General features: G+C 35.2%; 2 protein-coding genes across 3 annotated transcripts in view; both read left to right on the top strand.

The window, feature by feature from the left end:
- The window catches only part of vsnl1a (visinin-like 1a), a 34187-nt gene extending 17027 nt beyond the window's left edge, over positions 1-17160 (top strand). For both annotated transcript variants that reach the window (XM_051874611.1, XM_051874610.1), the window contains 2 exons: positions 13699-13914; positions 15459-17160. In XM_051874611.1, coding sequence (XP_051730571.1) covers positions 13699-13914; positions 15459-15656 — 414 coding nt within the window. In that variant the 3' untranslated portion in view covers positions 15657-17160. The remainder of the gene's footprint in view (positions 1-13698; positions 13915-15458) is intronic.
- A 1513-nt stretch (positions 17161-18673) lies between these two features.
- sf3b6 (splicing factor 3b, subunit 6) lies at positions 18674-21543 on the top strand. Its single transcript, XM_051874612.1, has 4 exons — positions 18674-18868; positions 19289-19407; positions 20326-20464; positions 21202-21543. The coding sequence occupies exons 1-4, from the start codon at positions 18839-18841 to the stop codon at positions 21289-21291; spliced, it is 378 nt and encodes a 125-aa protein (XP_051730572.1). The 5' UTR covers positions 18674-18838; the 3' UTR covers positions 21292-21543.
- Positions 21544-21676: the final 133 nt, after the last annotated feature.

Genomic DNA, 21676 nt, shown 5'->3' on the forward strand with positions numbered 1-21676 from the left:
AATAATGACAATAATCATAATAATGGTTTTTTTAAACTATTGAAGTGTTTTGGAATTACACTATCAAAAGAATATTTGTTAGACTCGCAAAGCAGTCTATGACTCACACTTTAAAAAGCAATAATAAGCTTTAATGTTAGTGGATTAGTTTAGCTTTTCAACTTTTAGAAATTGACAGTGTACTTAATTTTGCAGAGTGAACATAATATCAAGAAAGTGATGCTCTTGAGTCATTGGATGCGTCCAAAAACTTAGGCAGCTGACTTGTGCCTCACTACCTTATCAAGCAGTGACTTTGTAGGCAGTGTTTGTGCATGAAGGTACATCACAAAACTGATTTCGGACAGCCATCGTAACGATTTAATAATCTACAGCAAAGTACAGCAAGCTTTGGTGATAACTAAGCAAATATTTCATTATTACAATATACATTTCTCGCTATAAATGCCATCAAAAGTCAAAAAACGTACCTTTACACACAAACTGCCCACCAACCGTAACTTTCAGATGCCATCTTTATTTTTTAGCTCAACTGTCATAGAATGGAATGCACAGGATTGTGGGATATCAAAGGCAGTGAAGGATACATCTATGCTGCCTTCAAAAATCGATCATATGAAGGTATCTCAGAAGACAGGAAGTGAAGCTAACATTGGTGTCGGATGTGCCTTAATGCATTCCTACCTTGGAAGGCAGCATTTTTAAGCTTTCGGATGCAGCCATTGGGCGTAACAAGTGTATCAGTGGCATGCACAGGTACAGAGGTTACTGCAGTAGCAGTAATTAAAGTTAATTAGTAAATGTCTAACTAATTGTATTTACTTTTACAGTATGTTTAGGGTGAAATATGTATTTTTTGTTGCTAGCATCACCAAACTGAATTGCAAAAATAAGGCATCAAACAGGTTTTCTGAACCTGTCTTCCCTCTGTATTCCATTGGTCAGTCAAACAGATATTCCCACCCCAAACTCACATCATTGGTTGAGCCAGTGTTGCTATATCAGGGCAGTTAGGATGCTAAAACCAACAGAACAATGTTTTGATGGCGCCACAGTGTAAACAGCTTCATTTGGGAGTGTTCTAGTTGTACATTTATGACCTATTATGGGTTTTATTATTTTGTTTTATTTACTACTTATTTTGCTGACTAGATTGGCATGTTCTGATTTGTGGAACGAAGAATGCTGGGGCTCAGGGAATGGGGGCTGGGACAAACAAACACACTGCATTGCATCTATTGGAGGAGCTCTTCTTTACCATCACTTTAAGGCTAACATATGTGTTTGCGTGTTGACCGCAGCCTTGCCCCATGTGACTTCCTGTGACGTGCGAGGGCTGGGTGGAAAATGCTCCGATGGTTCTCTTGATTAGCCATGGGTCACTACAGCAGCCCGGTGTTTCTCCTCCCAATGTCACCTCAAGGTCTCCCGCCAACAGAGTACTGTGCTTGCCTGTGATCTATGGTCATTCGGGACAGGAGTGCATCATGCATCATTCAGAGGAGGGCTTTTGATTAGCCAGACACGTGAAAGAGTGCTTGTACCACCCTATTACTCTGGATGATTCCTATTTTATTTTATCTGACATATTCACCTGGGGTTAGGTGCCTTGCTCAGGGGCACAATGGCTCTCTCCATGTCAAAGGTCACTCCCACTGAGCTCAGAACGTAGCCCATAACTTCAACCACTCCACTGTAACCATTCTGTTACAGAGCAGATGGAATAGTAGAGTTTAATAAATATAGGGGTGCAACAGTATATTGTGTCACAATATATCACAATACGAAACTGCAACAATATATATTGTGGATATCGTGGATGTATCATGTATAGTTCACCCAAAATGAAAGTTTAAAGTTTAAATTGTAGTGGCATGTCAAATATGGTAAACTTAGAAGGTAAATAGTCAACACAATGTGAGTAGGCAACAACTCAAATAGTATTAGCATGAATTTGCTTGATTGTTATCTTGATTTTATTTGTCAATGTTCACTGAAGCAGAACTGTTATGTGGGCCATTGATTGAACTCTCATTACAAATGCCAACCTTATCGAGTCCTCAGTTTTAAATTAAGCTTGATTGCACTGAAAAGAAAAGCAGTTCTAAGAAATGTCAGCAAATCTGTCATTTCCAGAAAATTAAGGAAATTGCATTGCAGCGGCACTGCATCTGTATTGGCCTTTAAATCAACCCTGACCGTTCATGACAATAAATAAACGGTTTATTTTTTCTTCCCATTCAGAATCGGATCCGAAGTGAACGGTTAGAAATAAAAAGTGTTTACATAATGCTATTGGGGGCTGTTGTAGTAATGGAAGGGTTGTGCCAGCCAAGCTCAATTATCCCTTGGGCACATTGCCCATATAATTCAATCAGTAGTGCAGAGGGGAGGGTGATTATCCATGACCTGTGTTAGTGAAGTCAGGTCTGTTTGTGGCGCTAACCCTCCTTCTTAGGACATTACGTTAATTTAGTCCTGCTCCTTTGAGACCTTATTATCTGCTTGTTGAAATGCATTGCACTTCAGAAGCCTAAGGGCTATCTGTAGCCGCTTTGACAGACCATATCATACAAATGGGAAGAATGTATTAGACTGAAAGGCTAGTTTGGACTGGCTACAGCATGCATCAATATAATCAAATATTTAGATGTATGTTGTAGCTTGCAAAACTTACTGATAATGATGGAGTTTGTAGTGCTTTTTTAATCTTTTGCATCTGAAAGTAAAGCAAAACCACTGAGGTGAAAGGCAAGCTAAGAATGCAATTTTTTCCTATAACCGTTTTGTCATTTGGTGCATTTTCTTTCTGTATTCTTAATTTTATAAAAAAGATGAGGGTAAAAGCAGTGCCATTATTCAGCAAGGACACCATAAATTGATCAAGAGTGACAGTAAAGACATTTAAAATGTTACAAAATTTTTATTTAAAATAAAAATGTTGTTCTTTTGACCTTTTATTCATCAAAGAATCCTAAAAAAAATGCAACACAGTTTCCACAGAAATATTAAGCAGCACAGCTGTTTTAAAGGTGATAATAATAAGAGTTTCTTGAGCAGCAAATCAACACATTAGAATGAATCATTGCACTCTGTCTAACTGCCAGCCTAATTATTCAGCGCTTCCTTAAAGGGGTTAGTTCACCCAAAAATGAAAATTCTGTCATTAATTACTCACCCTCATATTCCAAACCCATAAGACATTTGTTCATCTGCAGAACACAAATGAAGATCTTTTTTTAGTGTAATCCAAGAGCTTTCTGTCCCTCCATTGACAGCCTACGCAACTACCAATTTCAAGCCCCAGAAAGGCAGTAAAAGCATCATAAAAGTAATCCATGTGACTACAGTGGATTAACCTCAATTTTATGAAGTGACATGAGTGCTTTGTTTGCACAAAAAACACAATTTACCACTTTATTTACAAAATATTCATCTCCAACGCACATTCACGTGAGCAGACGTTGTTGCGTGAACGTGTGTCGGAGATTAATATTTTGTAAATAAAGTGGTAAATTGTTTTTTTTTTTTTTGCAAACAAAGCACTTGTGTCGCTTCATAAAATTGAGGTTTATCCATTACTTTTATGATGTCTTTACTACCTTTCTGGGGATCGAAAGTAGTAGTTGCTTAGGCTGTCAATGGAGGGACAGAAATCTCTTAGATTTCATTAAAGATGCAGTCCGTAACTTTTTTGTAAAAATTTATCGAAAATCAATTTTTAAGCAAGTACATAACCAGCCAGTGTTCAAAACTATCTCCTTACCTTAGCCCAATTCACAACTGGTACTGGTAGGTTTCAAGCATGCCGTCATTCGTCTTTGCGTCAGTACGTCACGTCTGTTTACATAAAGAATGAGTCTCAGTTATATTCGCATGTGAGGATGCTGTAGGTGACGGATCATTTATAGCCTTTTCTCACAGCAGCTGGAATGATTAAACTATATAATTTTGTTGGCGGATTGTATGGTATGAAAGATTAACGTTAAAGATTAGGCTACAGAAATTAAAAACTACAGGTAACGCTAATACACACTAAATACACGTAGTCACGCAATGCTGATGTTGTTAACATTAACAGAACAAAGTATAACAGTAATAATAATTTGCATGGTTTGATGTGATATGAACTAAGCGATCGTTAGATTTAATCATCATTGGTAGCGCAATTTATTGTTAATGCCTTTTTTCTCAGTTGGTCAGAACAAAAGTGGCAGATTTGTTATTTACTTGTTCAGATGACATTTTCCGGTGAAAATTCTTATTTTGGTCATACTTCCAAGACTACAATCTGTGATTCCGAAGTACGGTATCCACCGGTGCGGTGACCGACAGCCACACATTCTCCTCAAAACATTAGATTCATCTGTGCTGAGGAGTCGTGCCGATGCACAACCCATGTAAAGATGATAAATCCGTAAATAACTGCAATTGCAGGTTTCAAACAGAGAGGGCGACAAAGAGGCAAAACTTACGCAATGACTATTATGTTGCTTTAGAGTTAACAGTGGATCTTTTGGCCGTTGACAATGCAGTTCTCATAGTTGCACCACTTGCACACATCAAGCACACTAATCTCATCAAGCATTACAGTGCAGCTACAACAAACTGAGGAAATCCAGATCAAACCACTGGGTTAATCTGTATCATGACTCGCATGACATGACATTGCAATACGAACCTCCCCAGGCAGTTCAAACATGGCTTTGAGAACCAAACCGAAATCTTTATAGACTGCGAAGAAAAAAAGAAAAGTCATCTTAGGAGAAATGCAAACTGTTTATTTGATCATTTGCATGAAATATCCCTTTGTGAATTATGTGCATTATGTCCTGGAAATGGCTAATTAGACATTTATTGCCAAAGCATGTCATTACTACTCAATCATTCCTAGGCTAATTAGATAGTGATTAGCAATTCAATAGGTATACAGTTGATTTGAAGAGCTTGAATTAGATTTTTTAGCTCCAACTTGAGTGTAAAAGCAGCGCAAACCCAGAACAGCATGCCACCATCAGTTTACATAATCCATATCTGAGCTTTGTGATGCTCGTTATCATGCTAATTTAAACGTAGTACAGATGGCGCACTGTCTTTTGCTGAATCGGAGAGTTTTTTAACTTCACTCATTTTCTCTGCAGGAGGATGACATCATGTCGTTGTGGCATTCACCTTCTGAGCGCTTTCCTTGGCCTGTCGTGAAGTAACTTGTGTATGTTGGGAGGAAAGGCAAGGTTGCATAAATTATAGGACATTGTTTATTTATGATTCATGCGCTTGAAGAGAAGCACTTTGCTGCAAAGGAAGAAAAAGGCTTTTAAAATGTTCTTGTAGGGAGGAGTGGATGAGAACCAGTGATGTGTAATTCATTTTCTTGGTACATTTCTTGTGTTGCGAAGTATAATGTTCTGTGACAAAGTGGATAATTTTTAATCTTTAAAGGTGAAGTGTTTCTTTTTCTGTTAAGAAGGTATGTTTTTGTTTTAGGTCTTAGTCTTAGCTTTAATATTTTCAATGACGATACTTGAAAAAGGATAAATTTAGAGACATAACTTCTCAGAGTATTTTAGTGTGCTGACAGCAGCTGTAAAGGCTAGGTCATAAAACCAGCAAACCTGTGTTAATATTGTTAACTAAAACTATTAATAAATGTTTTTGTTGTTTGAAATAAAGCTGAAGTAAATGAAAATATGAATATTAGATGAAAAACCTAAACTTGAAAAGCTTAAAATGAAAACTAACTGAAATAAAATAAGTACAGAATTACTAAAAATAAAACTAAAATTAAAATGAAAACTGAGAATAAAAGCTAATGCTAAATATTAATAAATACTATAATAGTATATAAATAATACTAAAATGAGACACTGCATTTTAATGGTTATTGTCTTTTTTTAAAATATGGTCATATTAACCCTTTTAGTGTTTGTTGTTTAAATGGTTAATGTTTGGCTGGTTAGCATGGCACCGTTACCCCCTGCTGGTAGATGCCGTAATTACACCACTTGGAAAAATTCCATTTCAAAATTAGAATCCCATTCTGATTAAATAATTTTTTTTAAGTAACATATCGTCACTATTTCATTATAATACTGTAGATGTTTTACCAGTGTCCGATTCCTTATTATAGGGCTCTTATAACTGACCTATAGTGACCAACTCAGGATAGTCGCTAGTAAGGGGCTTGAGACAGTGCACATTGCAGGTATCTATAAAAGCTATTCTGATGGAGAATTAATCAGCTCAAATACATAGACAGAACTAATTGATTATGATACAAGTACTCAAAATGAGTGCTGCCACAATCTTGCAGCTGTTTCTTATTGTAGGTGTCTGATTATGTTGGCCAGTATGCAGTGTTTAGGTACTGTATGTACTGTATGTGTGTTCTATTGAGAGATATGGCAGTTTTCCAGCACAGGCATTACTATCCACCCAGTTAGTATTATCACCACTGAGGTCAGACCTACTGCAGAAGCCGGTTCATTTGAACTGCACGCTGAGCCCTCAACAGCTGTCTCTCCGTTGCTCACTGTGGAGGTTTATATGTGTGATGACAGTGATGGCAGCTGGCATGGTGACTTAGATGTTGTAGGAATGTGCTTTTGGTACATGTCTTGATGGCAAGCAGAGGAATCTGAATCTGTTTTTCTAGCCGAGCACTTGCACTTCTACCCTGCAGTGCTGTCTTCTGTTCCTGTAACTCAAATAGTAGAGTGTAGCGCTAGCAATGCCATGCTCATGGTGATAAATTCAAGATAAGAGTCATAATGGTTGAAGTAGTCAATTAGTGAGGTTGATTATACAAAGATATTAAAGTTCTAGCCAATACCGATAAGTCGCTAATTGTTTTCTTGTTATGACCGATAATCAATAAATGAATAATAAAATAGATACAATTTTGTATAAAAAATAAAAAAATCTAAAGAAGAAAAAAAGTATATATATAAGTGGTTTTAAAAAGAAATTCAAAAGGATATATATAGTGAGTTAGAAAATAAAAATTAGAAATAAAATGATATATATAATTTAAAAAAGTATACACGTATATATATGTGTGTGTGTGTGTATATATATATATAAATATAAATATATATAAGTATATGTGTTTTTAAAAATAAAAACAATATATACACTACCGGTCAAAAGTTTGGAAACATTACTATTTTTAATGTTTTTGAACGAAGTCTCTTATGCTCATTAAGGCTGCATTTATTTCATAATAAATACAGAAAAAACAATAATATTATGAAATATTATTACAGTTTAAAATTATGGTTTTCTATTTTAATATACTTTAAAATATAATTTATTCCTGTGGTCAAAGCTGAATTTTCAGCATCATTACTCCAGTCTTCAGTGTCACATGATCCTTCAGCAATCATTCTAATATGCTGATTTGATACTCAGTTATTATCAATGTTGAAAACAGTTGTGTTGCTTAATATTTTTTTGGAACCTGTGATACTTTTTTCAGGATTCATTGATAAATAAAAGGTTAAAAAGAACAGCATTTATTCAAAATATAATCTTTTCTAACAATACAAATCTTTACTGTCATTTTTTTTATCAATTTAACACATCCGTGCTGAATAAAAGTATTAATTTTTTTCATAAAAAAGAAAGAAAAAAATTACTGACCCCAAACTTTTGAACGGTAGTGTATATTGTTACAAAAGATTTCTATTTTAAATAAATGCTGATATTTTTTTAACTTTTTATTCATCAAAGAATCCTGAAAAAGTATCACAGGTTATGAAATAATAATAAGCAGCACAACTGTTTCCAACATTGATAATAATTCAGCATATTAGAATGATTTCTGAAGGATCATGTGACACTGAAGACTGGAGTAATGATGCTGACAATCCAGCTTTGCATCACAGAAATAAATTATATTTTAAAGTATATTAAAATACAATTTTAAATTGTAATAATATTTCACAATATTATTGTTTTTTCTGTATTTATTATGAAATAAATGCAGCCTTAATGAGCATAAGAGACTTCATTCAAAAACATTAAAAATAGTAATGTTTCCAAACTCGGTAGTGTGTATATATATATATATATATATATATATATATATATATATACACACTGTATATTTGAAAATCGCTAATAATTTAATGTTGTTAAATATAATCTTTATCGGATTTCAGATTCAGATGAGTCAAATAGTTTCAAACAGATTTTGATTATATTTAACAATATTGAATCTCTTGAATGTTTTCTAAAACCATCTGTCAAATTAAGTTTTATTAGACAAATGATGCTTCATTCATTCCACTGTTGTTTGCACCATCCTGCATGTTCAGGCATTATATTCCACTGTGCACATTTAATGGGTTCAGGTACTCTGATATCCTAGCCTGCACCTGGAGGAAAAATCCATGACTTTTGCACTGTTAAATGGCCTGCATTAAGAGTAGTGTGACAGGGATGTTGTAGACTGTCTCAGACATGGCTAAGGCTGGCATCAGGATTACACAGGCTTTTAGCGGCTGGACTCTGCAGGGCGTTTCTGTTGTCGTGCAGTTTGCCTCACAGTCACACCCAACATCAGTTTAATTTAACAGCTGTGTGAGGGCAGGTTGTCTCTCTCACCCTTGTATTCTCACCGGGAGTCTTTCTCACCTTTTATTTTCCTAAAAGGTGAGAAACCTTTTATCCAAAGTGATTTCTTTTCTACAGAGACACTCAACCTGGAGCAGTTTGGGGTTAATTGTCTTACTCGTGGGCACATTGCTGGTAGCTTATGAATCAGAGTTCAAACCCACAATGTATCAGTTACCAGCACAGATCTTTAACCACTAAAAGGCGGGTGCACACTATGTGATTTATAGTAGTCCTTTACGATTGTTGCTTGTTAGACTGTACGAACATGATCCTCATGTCACACTGTGGGATCTCAGCTGTCCAGACTGTATGACAGTCAAGACACGTTAAAAATGGATGCGCGCTTGAAAATTTGTGCTGAGTTTTACATCATCAACCCACACACATTCGGTGACAGTGAGCTGCATTACACGTGGGACTGAAATGGTGGCGTTAATTTTGATTACGGCTTATCTTGAAAAACAAAGACAATTTGACGTTTGTCGTAGGAGAAGTCACACAGCAGGACTGTGCGCCAAATCTTCTGACACTGCCAGAATTTCGTCTGAGGTAAAATTTGATCGCAACAGTCATTAATCGGCTGTCGGTGAACATGTCAAACTAGCGATCAAAGACTACAGATTTTTGCCTAGGATTATAGGAATCTTTTAGGAATCTCAAAATTTGTCTCAGACGACCAAATCGTGGCCAAAATCGCACAGTGTGCACCTGCCTTAAGACACACCCCTCTCCTCTAGAGCAGTTTATTCTCCTGGAATAAATTGTCTCACAGTTGTCATTACTTTGACAACTGTTCTTCAGAGTTTTAAATCATGTATCTATATATTAAAGGGTTAGTTCTCCCAAATATAAAGATTTGATCATCAATTACTCCTCATGTCATTTTAACACCATAATTAATTTAGTTTTTCTGTGAAACACAGGAGATGTTAGGAAAATGTCTGAGCTGCTCTGTACACCAAAAGTAGATGGAGATTTATACTGTCAAGCTCAAACACTAATACCGTTCTTATGTTTGGGTTGGTAAGATGTTTTAATGTTTTTGAAAGAAGTCTCTTATGCTCACCAAGGCAGCATTTATGTGATCAAAAATACAGTAAAAACAGTAATATTGTGAAATAATAACATTTAAAATTGTCTATTTTCATATATTTTATAATGTAATGTATCTCCTGTGCAAAGCTGAATTAGTCTAGTCTTCAGATTCACATGATCCTTCAGAAATGTTGATTTTGTGCTCAAGGAACATTTCTTAATATTACCAATGTTGAAACGATTGTGCTGCTTAATTTTTTTGCGGAAACTGTGGTACATTTTTTTTTTTTTTGGATTCTTTGATGAATAGAAAGTTCAAGCATTTATTTAAAAAAATAATCTTTTTTAACATTATAAAATTCTTTACTGTCACTTTTTATCAATTTAAAGCACCCTTCCTGAATAAAAGTATTCAAACTTTTTAACAGTAGTGTATATTACACACAAATTGTATGATTCTTTATTTTTATGGTCCTTTTTGGAACTTGGCAACTAGTATAAATTACCATCCACTTTCAAATCAGACAGCCTGTCAAACATCTCCTTTTGTGTTTACAGATGAAAAAAAAAAAAAAAAATAGGGTTGGAAGGACATAATTGAGTGAGTAAATGATGGCAGAATTATCATTTTAGTTTTCTTCAATGCAACCAATCTACTGTAAAATGAGATTATAAAAAACACAAATAAGCTAGTATGATATTCTGCATAGTCTTGAATATGGAAAATTACTTTTTTTTTTCTCCTTTATGAACTCATCAGAGAATAACAGATACTTGGATCTTGATCAGGTGGCATTCCCATGTGATAACATCCCCTGACAGATCTTATATACATGTGAAGAGATCTATTTCTACATTCGGATTGTGCTTGGATCCAAAACAAAGTCAAAAGAAGAATATTAATGTAATGTGAAATTCTCAAATTTCACATAGCCTTGCCCTAGATAGTTATAAAAAAAAACGTCTCTCTTTTACATAACAAAACATTTCATAACCTGCCAGATTCGCACGGAAGAACTTATGGAGGGGGTCGTGCAGCCCAGCAGCAGCTCTCCAGTTCTTCATGACTTGCACTTTGTTTGTTTTCTTTTGCTCTCCTCTACTTTGGTGAAGGGCAAGGCCATATGGAGCAGAAGGGCCAGCCCCATGAGAGAATCATTTTGCATGTGTGCAGGGTACATCACAGTGTGCATTACTTCCTGTCTCAGCTCTCTCTTCTCCACCCAGTGCCAGTCTGGCAGGGGCTTATGACCAGACCTGAGCTTTCCCAGAGGGCTTCTGCTTTCTGGAGGAATTTGACAGTGTGTCAGCTCTTTGATATATGTGAGCACGCTGCATCTTCACAGGGTGGCGCTGTGTTCGATCATATGATTTTGTTTTATTTTGGGCTGCCTGGGTTCTGATAAAATCAGAGACCACTGTGGTTTGTGGGTTGGTGTCTTTTGTTCAAGTATATGTGCTGTGTGAAGTGTATCAGATACACTGCATCCCATGTTAGAATGTTAGTTTGGTTTGCACTTCAAAAAATTGTTGACTTAACTATTTTTGTCAGGACTTAAATATTTAGGTCAGTATTTTTGTCTTGCTTTCCAGTACAAATATTTAAACATCCTTAAAACCAGATAAATTTACTAGAGAAGAAAAACTGAGGTATTAAGACTTGTTTATAGAGAACGTATCTTGATTTAAGCTTTATTGTTACCACAATGGCAAATAGAATTTTTTGAAGTGTATAATCTTTGTTACATTTATGCCTAAATAATGAAATTTTAAATGTATATATACATATGTATATACATAATAAAGTCTTATTATTTTATGCAATTTGCTTATTTTGTATTAAAAATATAATGGAAAGCAAGTCAAAAATACTGATTAAGAAAAAAAATTTTTTTCTTTGCTGTGCTCTGCTGTGAGGGTTTTTATTAGTTTCAATCAGCTTTTATGCTAGTTCTTTTAGCATTTAGTGCTCAATAATACATTGTTTTACATGATCTTTTAGCATTTGTATATTTTTTCCCCCTCCACATAACCAAATAAACATAAATGTATCTTACAAGAACATGTTTACCATAAACATGATATGTGATGATATTTGGACCCTCTTGTCCTCTAAGAGATGAAGAAGAGTGTAAAGTCAGAATGGTGCATTCTTGGAAAGCTGCCTCCTCCTGCACAACATCTCAGCTGCTTCTATAGAATAATATAAGATATTCAACTCCATCATAATCCATCTTGAACCTGCCTGACATGCATTTCTTTACAATCATGATGGGGAATTGACCATTGACTTCCTTTTTTATACCGAACTAATGACATTTTCTATAACATATCATAATCCCTAAACACACACAAACCTTTCTGCAGATTTTTAATGATATAAAGACATTATTAAGTATTTTTATTAAGCCATTTTCTCATGAGGGCCATTGGCGGCTCCCCTCAATGTAGTTTTGCTGTTGCGGGCACATTTGGTACACAATCACACACTCTTTTCTCTCATTTGGTGCGAACTATGAGAATCTCTTTTCCCAGTCTTTGAGCATGGCATCTGTTCCTAAGTGCTCAGAATTTATTATTAGCTTAGTTCAGCCCTGCCGTCACACTCCAGTGATTCCATCGTTTAATATTTAGCAGGCAGATAACTCAAATGTGAGGTTAGGTAACGTGTAAAACATTTACACTGGCTTCTCAAATATCTAGTGATAAAACTGCAATTCTCAGCTATTGCTTTTGCAAAGACCTTCATGTATACTTGCATTTCCTTTTTGGGTTAGAAAACATCATATATTATCTGTTGTCAGTGGTGCCTATAAATCTTTATTTGAGTTTCTGGATCTTGGCACCAGCTTGAAAACCCTTTATCTCTCCCTGTTGCTCATTAGATTGGAAATCAGTGGTGTTTTGGGCACAATAGGTGACAAATCATGCTTTGGCTGGGACTGTATTGGGAACGGGTGAATGTAATTTTTGCCCTCAGTCACTGAGAGGGTAACAATATTAGAAGGGGAATGATGCCTCCCTTCAAAGAGGAACTGTGTGCTGTTCTTGTAGTGGCACAGACCGACTACACAGCTCACGTCCGCATTGCAGCCCTCTTCTGCAGTGAGGCAGGCACTGCACTGGGTGTTGATGGCCTTAGTTAACACACACACACACGCACATACACTCACCCACCAACCACTAAGATCCCCTGCATTCATAGTGGTATCTGTGAAGTTCCTGTTGTTTCAGCTTGATGCAACAAAATGACAGTTGAAAAGCCCTGCAGCACTAAAATGAAGCAGTTTTTTTAATGTGAGAAAATATAAAGATGAGCATTTCTCACCAACAGAAATAACAGTATTGAGGTCATTGCTGTGATTCAGTACCTTTTTTTAACCTGCTTTTAAAAAATGAATTTACTTGTGTAATTAAAGGACATATGCTACTGTTCAAAAATTTGGGGTCAGAAAGATTTTTGAAATGTTTTTGAAATGAGTCTCTCATGCTCACTAAGGCTGCATTTATTTGGTCGAAAATACAGAAAAAGATATTGTGAAATATTATTACAATTTAATATAACTGTGATCTATTTGAATATATTTTAAAATGTGATTATTTCAGAAATCATTCTAATATGCTGATTTGGTGCTCAAGAAACATTTCTTATTATTATCAATGTTGAAAACTGCTTAATATTTTTGTGGAAACCATGATACATGTTATTTTTTTCGAGATTCTTTGATGAATAAACAAATACATTTATTTTTGGAGCATTCTAAATGTCTTTACTGTCACTTTTGATCAATAAAATAAAATAAAATCTTACCAATCCCAAATGAGACTTTCAAGAATATGCTTTGGTCAAGCTCAGGGACTTGAAAATTGAGAGTTAGCTTGAAATTAATTTTGATTTTAATCTTTTAGGCTTTTGTTTTTTTTAAAGGCATTTTTCAAAAGACTATCAAGATGTAGGACAGAAAAAACCCATATACTTAGATTAACAATTAAAACAATATTGATTATACTTTGATTCATTGCATTGTTTTTCCTCTTTTTCAGTTTTTCCCTTATGGTGATGCCTCAAAGTTTGCTCAGCATGCTTTCAGAACCTTCGACAAGAATGGAGACGGCACCATTGACTTCAGAGAGTTCATCTGTGCCCTGTCCATCACATCACGAGGCAGCTTCGAACAGAAACTCAACTGGGCCTTTAACATGTACGACCTGGATGGAGACGGCAAAATCACACGAGTTGAGATGCTTGAGATCATTGAGGTACTCAATTCAGTCTGTTCGTGCATAAAGCAATGAAGGATGATCAAACTAAATTAAAATTTAAGTCATATTTTATATCAGTGGTTGTCAACCCCAAGGCCACAACTCATTATAATATTCATTATAAAAATGTGTTAAAACATTTTATTAATTTACATAATTTTTCCAAGTCTAGAAATCAACCACGAGAATGAATTTCACACTTTCACACTTTTAAAATTAGGCTACCTCATATATCCAGGTTTTTCAAGACTTTGGGAATCCTGGTTATTCAAATAATAAAAAAAAAATGTTGAGGGGATGATTTTGATTTTTAATTGTTTTGGTATATTTTCATGCTCGTTTTGTCTCATTTTAAGTCATTTTAAAGGGTTAGTTCACCCAAAAATGAAAATTCTGTCATTAATTACTCACCCTCATGTTGTTCCAAACCCGTAAGACTTTCGTTTATCTTCGGAACACAAATGAAGATCTTTTTGATGAAATCTGAGAGCTTTCTGTCCCTCCATAGACAGCTACACAACTACCACTTTGACGCTTCAAAAAGTTCATAAAGAGATTGTAACATTAACCTATATGAATTGAGTGGTTAATCCAAACTTTCTGAAGAGACTTGATCGCTTTATATGATGAACAGTTTGAATTTAGGCTTTTATTCACATATAAACATTCATCAGTGAACATAAAAGCTCAACCAAACCTGGGCCCTGTACCATGATGGTAGTTGAACAAACTCAGTTTTTTACTATATAGTGACCTTTAATTTGGAGGAAGAGAAACTGGGGGAGTGGCTTTATTGCGTTGGATGTGTCAGTGTCAGTTTGCTCACATCCGATTGGCCCAATTTCGGTTTGAGCTCTCTGAACCAGAACATAACCTGCCCCGGAGCAGGTTAGCTGTGGAGCGCAAGTTACTATGGCTAAAAGCCAAGTCACTTTCATGGTACCTAAAACCCAGGCACAAACTAATCTGAAACTTACCTGGCTAGCCAGCTAATCCGGCTTCATGGTACAGGCCCCTGCTTCATGCGTGAGAACAAACCTCTTCTGGAAGCTCAAACGTGCTGCTTAACACACAAGAATGAACCTCATTGGTTCTCCCAAACATGCTTGAGCTTCTGTTTACCACAACTGATGTGTGAGTTGATGAATATTTGTATGTGAATAAAAGCCTAAATTCAAATTGTTCATCATATAAAGCGATCGTGTCTGTTCATTCATATGGATTAGTTTTACGATCTCTTTATGAACTTTTTGAAGCGTCAAAGTGGTAGTCATGTAGCTGTCTATGGAGGGACAGAAATCTCAGAGAATCATAAACAACTGGAAAAGACATGGGTCCTTCAAATATTGTTGTGGACAATGGGGAGCCTAGGAGTCTGCGAGAAGTTTGTGAGCCACTGTTCTATGTGGAGTGAGTCACCTCCTCATGGCCAGAGAGAGAGAGGACAGGAAGTGCAGTGGGATTGACTCATGTTGCCACAGTTCAATGTGTCTCTGACTCTTAGATTATAATCTAAATTGTTTTGTCTTCCTCATTCCAAGGCAATCTACAAGATGGTGGGGACTGTTATCATGATGAAGATGAACGAGGACGGCCTGACGCCCGAGCAGCGGGTCGACAAAATCTTCAGTAAGATGGATAAGAATAACGACGACCAGATCTCATTGGAAGAGTTCAAAGAAGCAGCAAAGAGTGACCCGTCCATTGTATTACTGCTGCAGTGTGACCTGCAAAAATGAGCGAGGGGAAAAAAAGAGCCAGGGACTGCATAAATGATTAATGTTCCATTCAGTTTGCAGCTATTTCCACTGATAAAAAAAAGTTGCTTGGACTACCTTTCAATGAATCCGCTTCCTGTGTTTGAAACACTTGTGTGCATGAGAATGTTCTTTGCTAACGAATTTCACATACGCACCCACACAAACACATACATTGCAAACGCATACACACATACAGACCATGCCACGCACAAATAGAATTCTATGAATATTAATATACATACATATTGAGTTGTCGAAATTAACTGCCAAAATGTGAAGAGTGTGCAAAGTACCTTCTGAATCCACTGGAGCTTGCGCATCATTGATGTGCTGTATTAAATCGAGCTACTATTTATTGTACTGATGCTAGCTATGTGTTCCATATACTGCGTAATGTCAACCGAACTGATTCTTATGGTAAGCGTAACTGTTCCGGATTTATCCACTCGTCTGGATGGACAAAAAGATAAACTCGTGTCCATCGAACTTTTCCCTTCAGATGTGCTTGTACTGTTGGTGAATATAAATGTAGTTTATTTGCATGCCATTAGGTTTGCCTTAAGAGTACTTCCCTCATTTTCATCCTGCATAAAGAATGATAATAAGCCTTATTTAAAAGAAAAAACAGCTATTGAAATGTAAGGTGTGCAATAGAATTAGATGGATAATTCATTGGTTTTGCGAAGATTTTCAAACGTGGCGCACTAGATGTGCATTTGTGATGCATTGATGGGAAAAGGCTAGTTTACTACACCTTCTATGTCTAGCATGTACATCACATGTGAGGGGGGGTTTAATGTGGCCGAATGTAATCGGTGAGAATAATTCCACCACTAAAACCATACATTCATTCTCTTGGTCGAAATATTATGCCATTAAAAATATCCCTATATTAAACCTACAAGCTGTGCATTTTCAGAATGCACTTCAGAATGTCATCAAATCAGATAAATTGCATATCAGTGTGCAGATTTATGTGGGGCCCGAGCATGGAATGAATTTATGAAGATCATTTTTGAGTTGTGTCATTAGGTTTAAAGAAGATTTTGCCTCAAACATGTATCTGTTTGAACTCCCAACTTGTTCCTGACAGCTGAAACGTCCGGGACTGTATTTATTCATACCTTTTACACGCTGCTCTTAAAGGAGAACTCCAACTGATGGTTTTAAAAGTTAACCCTGAAGTTATTACTTTTTAAATCCAGACAACTGCATATTTTGAGCACTGACTCGATTTCTAAATAAGCACATTTCTGTGCTCCATTTGAAAGTACATTCTGCCAGTGTCAAGAGCTTTACACAAGCATAACCTTTGTCATTGTAATGTTTACCTATGTAGGCACCGCACCAAGTTCATGCAATGGCAAATTTTTCCAATTTAAAAGTTATTTTGTACATGTAGCATGTATTGTGCCCCTGATGCCATGGCTGCACTACTCCTTGTGTTGTGGTTTAAACTAATAAAAGAGTATATGGGATGTTTTCTCAATGTCAGCGTTTGATTTGAAAGGAGTTTGGTCATTAATATTTAGATACTGAAATGTATTACTTGCACTTACAATATAATTTGTTTATCTGCACAGATCGGGACCAATTTGAGTAACTTGTATGCAGTTTGGGGACTTTTAAAATGAATATACTTGTGAAAAATGTCTATGAAACGCTATCATTTTAATAAGAAAAAGTGAAAAATCAAGAAACACCTGGGATGCTTCTTAACAAATTGTCAGTGTTTTATAGAAGCGCCTGTGGACAGCACCACTCAAAGTAGTAAAATTATTATTTTGATATTATGATATAAGAAACAATACATACAATTTTAAAAACTTTATTATTTCACCCAATACATGATGGGGGCATGGAAATTCCTGCATAACAGAAATGGCTCATATCATTCTGGACCGCAAATCCAGTAAACTGTGATAACAGAAAAGGTCCGTCAGATGGCAGCAGAGTGTTGAATTCGAAGGACACGAGCTACTAAATATTCAAGCTGATTTTTTTTTTTTTTTTTTGTGGTTTATTACATAGTTTATTGGCTGCTCAACTGAATGTATTGTTCCGTGCTGTTTATTAAAATGAAAAAAAAAAAAAAAAGCTAAATATTACATATTTTATATTATTTTTTTTTTCTCAGCTATTTTGATTTTTATATTGCCAAGGTATCACAAAAAAATATAGGCTATAGCCTATGAATAAAGAACAAATGCAAATGTACATAAATGAAAAATGACTTATAATAGTAAGCCTGCATAAAACTAAACAAAATAAATAAGATTAAAAAATAAATAAATAAAATATACATCTTGACAAAATATACGGCATTCTTTAACAAAAGTAAATTGGTTTACCATCTTAAGAGCTTTGGAGTTTTTTTGGGGGGGGGTTTGGATGATGGATATATTGCTTGATATCTTTTTCAAAGACAATAAAAAGGGGCTTTTGATGACTGAGTTTACTACAATGAATTGGCAAGGAGGAGCAGTAAGATAATAGAATAGATAATAGATTTTTTTTTTTTTTTCAAGTTATAGAAACCAAACAACACAACACAAATAGACTAAAATATGTGTAATAGACCAATAATCAATCTAGAATAACTGCGTATGGGGCAGCACAAAAAGAGCAACTTGTATCTAATATGACAATAATATACATTATTAACAAATATACATAGAAAATAGGCATTAAACAATATTAACAATTTACAATTCTCAAAGGGCAGACATAGTTGCAAATTACAATATGTAACAGCGATGAAGTCTTAAATATAAAATCATGAAAGGCAAGGGAGGAAAAAAAGAGAAAATATTTAAGTAAATAATTGAAAAGAACAACATTTTTAGAAAAAATACGTTTTTGCAAGGGGTAGTAAGGAGCTATAGGACACTTAGCTCATTGAAGAATGTGGCTACTGTAATAGCTTTTTCACTGAAGGGTACAAAGAGAAGCGAATATGATAATAAAGTTACATGAGCAGAATCGAAGCTTGACGTCACCTCAAAGGAACCTGGCCGCAGCCTTCCCGGAAGAACGTCATCACTCTGCGCGATCGAACGCTGCGAAGTGCGCAGCTACTTAGCTTGTGCTAGCTGCTACAGAGTATAGATTAGTAGTGTTCTCAAAGTTTAAGTTTTTGTTTCCTTTAAAAAGATCCAACCATGGCGATGCAAGCAGCTAAACGTGCGAATGTAAGTCCAACTTTGGTTCAAACGTTCATATAATCGTCATATTTATAGTTTGGCCCTCAAGCGGCTAAGCGGCACATTCAAGATGGATGTTTGTTGTTTTTTTTCCTGGTATAAACGTGAACATTTATCTCTAAGACAAACAAGTAAGCGCTATTGATAGTGGTATGATATATATATATATATATATATAATCATACCACTTGAACATTTAGGGCTCTAGTTTCTTCTTTTAAAATATTTACCATGTTACGTACATGTGGGAATTCATAAATTCTGTTTGAGAATTATGTTTGAGACATACTCAGAGCACTTGTGGATGTTCAGGTTCTTTAAATGGTGGCGTGGTTTGTGTTAATGATATGAAGCTATAACTTTTCACGTATGTCAATCTCAATGTTCCTATTTTCTGTCATGTTTCAGATTCGTTTACCTCCAGAGGTGAACAGGATATTGTATATACGTAACCTTCCATACAAGATCACTGCAGAGGAGATGTATGACATCTTTGGAAAGTATGGCCCAATTCGTCAAATCAGAGTGTGAGTATCAATTTATTTCCTACATTAACATACCAATATACTTAAAGGGATAGTTCACCCAAAAATGAAAATTCTGTCGTTAATTATTCACCCTCATATTGTTCCAAACCCGTAAGACTTTAGTTCATCTTCGAAACACAAATGAAGATTTTTTTAATGAAATCTGAGAGCTTCCATCCCTCCATAGACGGCTATGCAACTCACACTTTGACACTTCAAAAAGTTCATAAAGACCTCATAAAACTAATCCATATGAAGTGGTTAATCCAAATTTTCTGAGGAGACGCTTTAAGGGGCACATCGCTTTATACGATGAACAGATTGAATTAAGGCTTTTATTCACATATAAACATTCATCAACGCACATATCACTTATGGTAAACAGAGGCTCAATCATGTTTCCTTGATGCGTGCGAGAACCAATGAGGTTCATTCTCATATGTTAAGCAGCACGTTTGAGCTTCCGCAAGAGGTTTGTTCTCACGTGAAGCAGGTTCAGTTGAGCTTTTGTTTATGTTCGCTGATCAATGTTTATATGTGAATAAAAGCCTAAACTAAATCTGTTCATCATATAAAGCGATAGTCTCTTCAGAAAATTTGAACTAAACCACTGGATTATTTTTACGATCTCTTTATGAAGTTTTTAAAGCATCAAAGTAGTAGTTGCGTAGCTGTCTATAGAGGGACAGAAAGCTCTCAGATATCATCAAAAAGATCTTCATTTGTGTTCTGAAGATGAATGAAAGTCTTACGGGTTTGGAATTACATGAGGGTGAGTAAATAATAACAGAATATTTTCATTTTTGGGTGAAATATCCCTTTAACAGACACTTTCACATAAAAGAAGTACTTATTGTGTGTCATTAATCATATTTATATTTGTAAGTGGAGAAACTGATTGTTTTGTTGTTCTTTTAGTGGGAACACGCCAGAGACGAGAGGAACAGCCTATGTCGTATATGAAGATATCTTTGATGCCAAAAATGCCTGTGATCACCTTTCTGGATTCAACGTCTGCAACAGATACTTAGTTGTATTGTACTATAATGCAAACAGGGTGAGTTTAACTGTTTTTGCCTTTGATTCAATCACAGTGCTGGGTAGATTACTTACAAATTGTAGTCCATTACAGAACACAACTTGCATGATAAAAATTGTAGTTAAATGTAGTTTACATGTTTCATTACATTTCACATTTTAGGTAATATAGTCTGACTGCTTTTTGATTACTTTTCGATTACTTTTGACCTAACATGTTTATACCGATTTGAATAGTATAATCGTGTAGCCTATTGATAAAAATTTCGAAGACACTGCATTACATATTGCATTACATTACGACAGGGTTTCCCTAACTAGGGTTTGGGAAGGAACTGCAGGGCTTTCATACATTTATGAAAAGCTTAGTTAAATAATAAAAAATTGTAATTATAAGAAACAAAGTCAATAAAAATAAAACACAAAAAAAACCATTTTTTTTTGTTTATGCTGTGCGGCTTCTCAATTTTGTGCAATTCCACAAAACTTTTTTTAATTACTAACTTGATGTTGTGTGAATTTCAAAATGTTTCAAGACTGTCATTTATATATCCTCATTTCTGTTTCAAACACTATATTTTTTACTGATATTTATCTTCTAGGGAACACATAGATGGATATTATGCAGAATGTCCAAACTGTTCCTTTCCATAAAATTGACTATTGTCTAACTAGTAACTATTCCATAATTAACATGCTAATAGCAATGAGAATGTGATACAAGTTTAATGTTACCTCTGTTTTTCTATTCCCAAGGCTTTCCAAAAAATGGACACAAAGAAAAAGGAGGAGCAGCTGAAGCTTCTCAAAGAGAAGTACGGGATAAACACAGACCCACCGAAATAGTCATCATACTTGTTCTATTTCTGTTGTTGTTTTTCCCACCTTGCACCTATCTCCTTTTCACTTTACCCCTTTAAGTGTAATGATTTTTTTTTTTTTTTTTAATTTCCGTTCAACAGTGTTCAATAGTTTTCCTGAAGTCTTGTTATATATTGACTTAATTTCTTTTTCTGTGAGTTCTGTTAATATTGAATAAAATGGCATTTGTTCATCAGCATTTGTTTTATTAAATCTGTGATTTCCTTTTTAATATAACTGCCTTGTGTCTTATTTGCACATTTTTATTAAACTAGTTTCACAGTTCCAGAGTTTAAAATCTAATCAGCTAGTGTTTACAAATTAAAATGTATATAATGACGTTATGGTAAACACATGGGATTCACATTTC

Source organism: Ctenopharyngodon idella, chromosome 20 (genome assembly GCF_019924925.1).
Source record: "Ctenopharyngodon idella isolate HZGC_01 chromosome 20, HZGC01, whole genome shotgun sequence".
Lineage (NCBI taxonomy): Eukaryota > Metazoa > Chordata > Actinopteri > Cypriniformes > Xenocyprididae > Ctenopharyngodon > Ctenopharyngodon idella.

Bases quoted from the DNA above. Each gene is read 5' to 3' on its own strand.
- sf3b6 (XM_051874612.1), top strand. From the start codon at position 18,839: ATGGCGATGCAAGCAGCTAAACGTGCGAAT. The intron at 19,408-20,325 runs GTGAGTATCAAT...TTGTTCTTTTAG, and splicing joins CCAATTCGTCAAATCAGAGT to TGGGAACACGCCAGAGACGA. The intron at 20,465-21,201 runs GTGAGTTTAACT...TCTATTCCCAAG, and splicing joins TGTACTATAATGCAAACAGG to GCTTTCCAAAAAATGGACAC.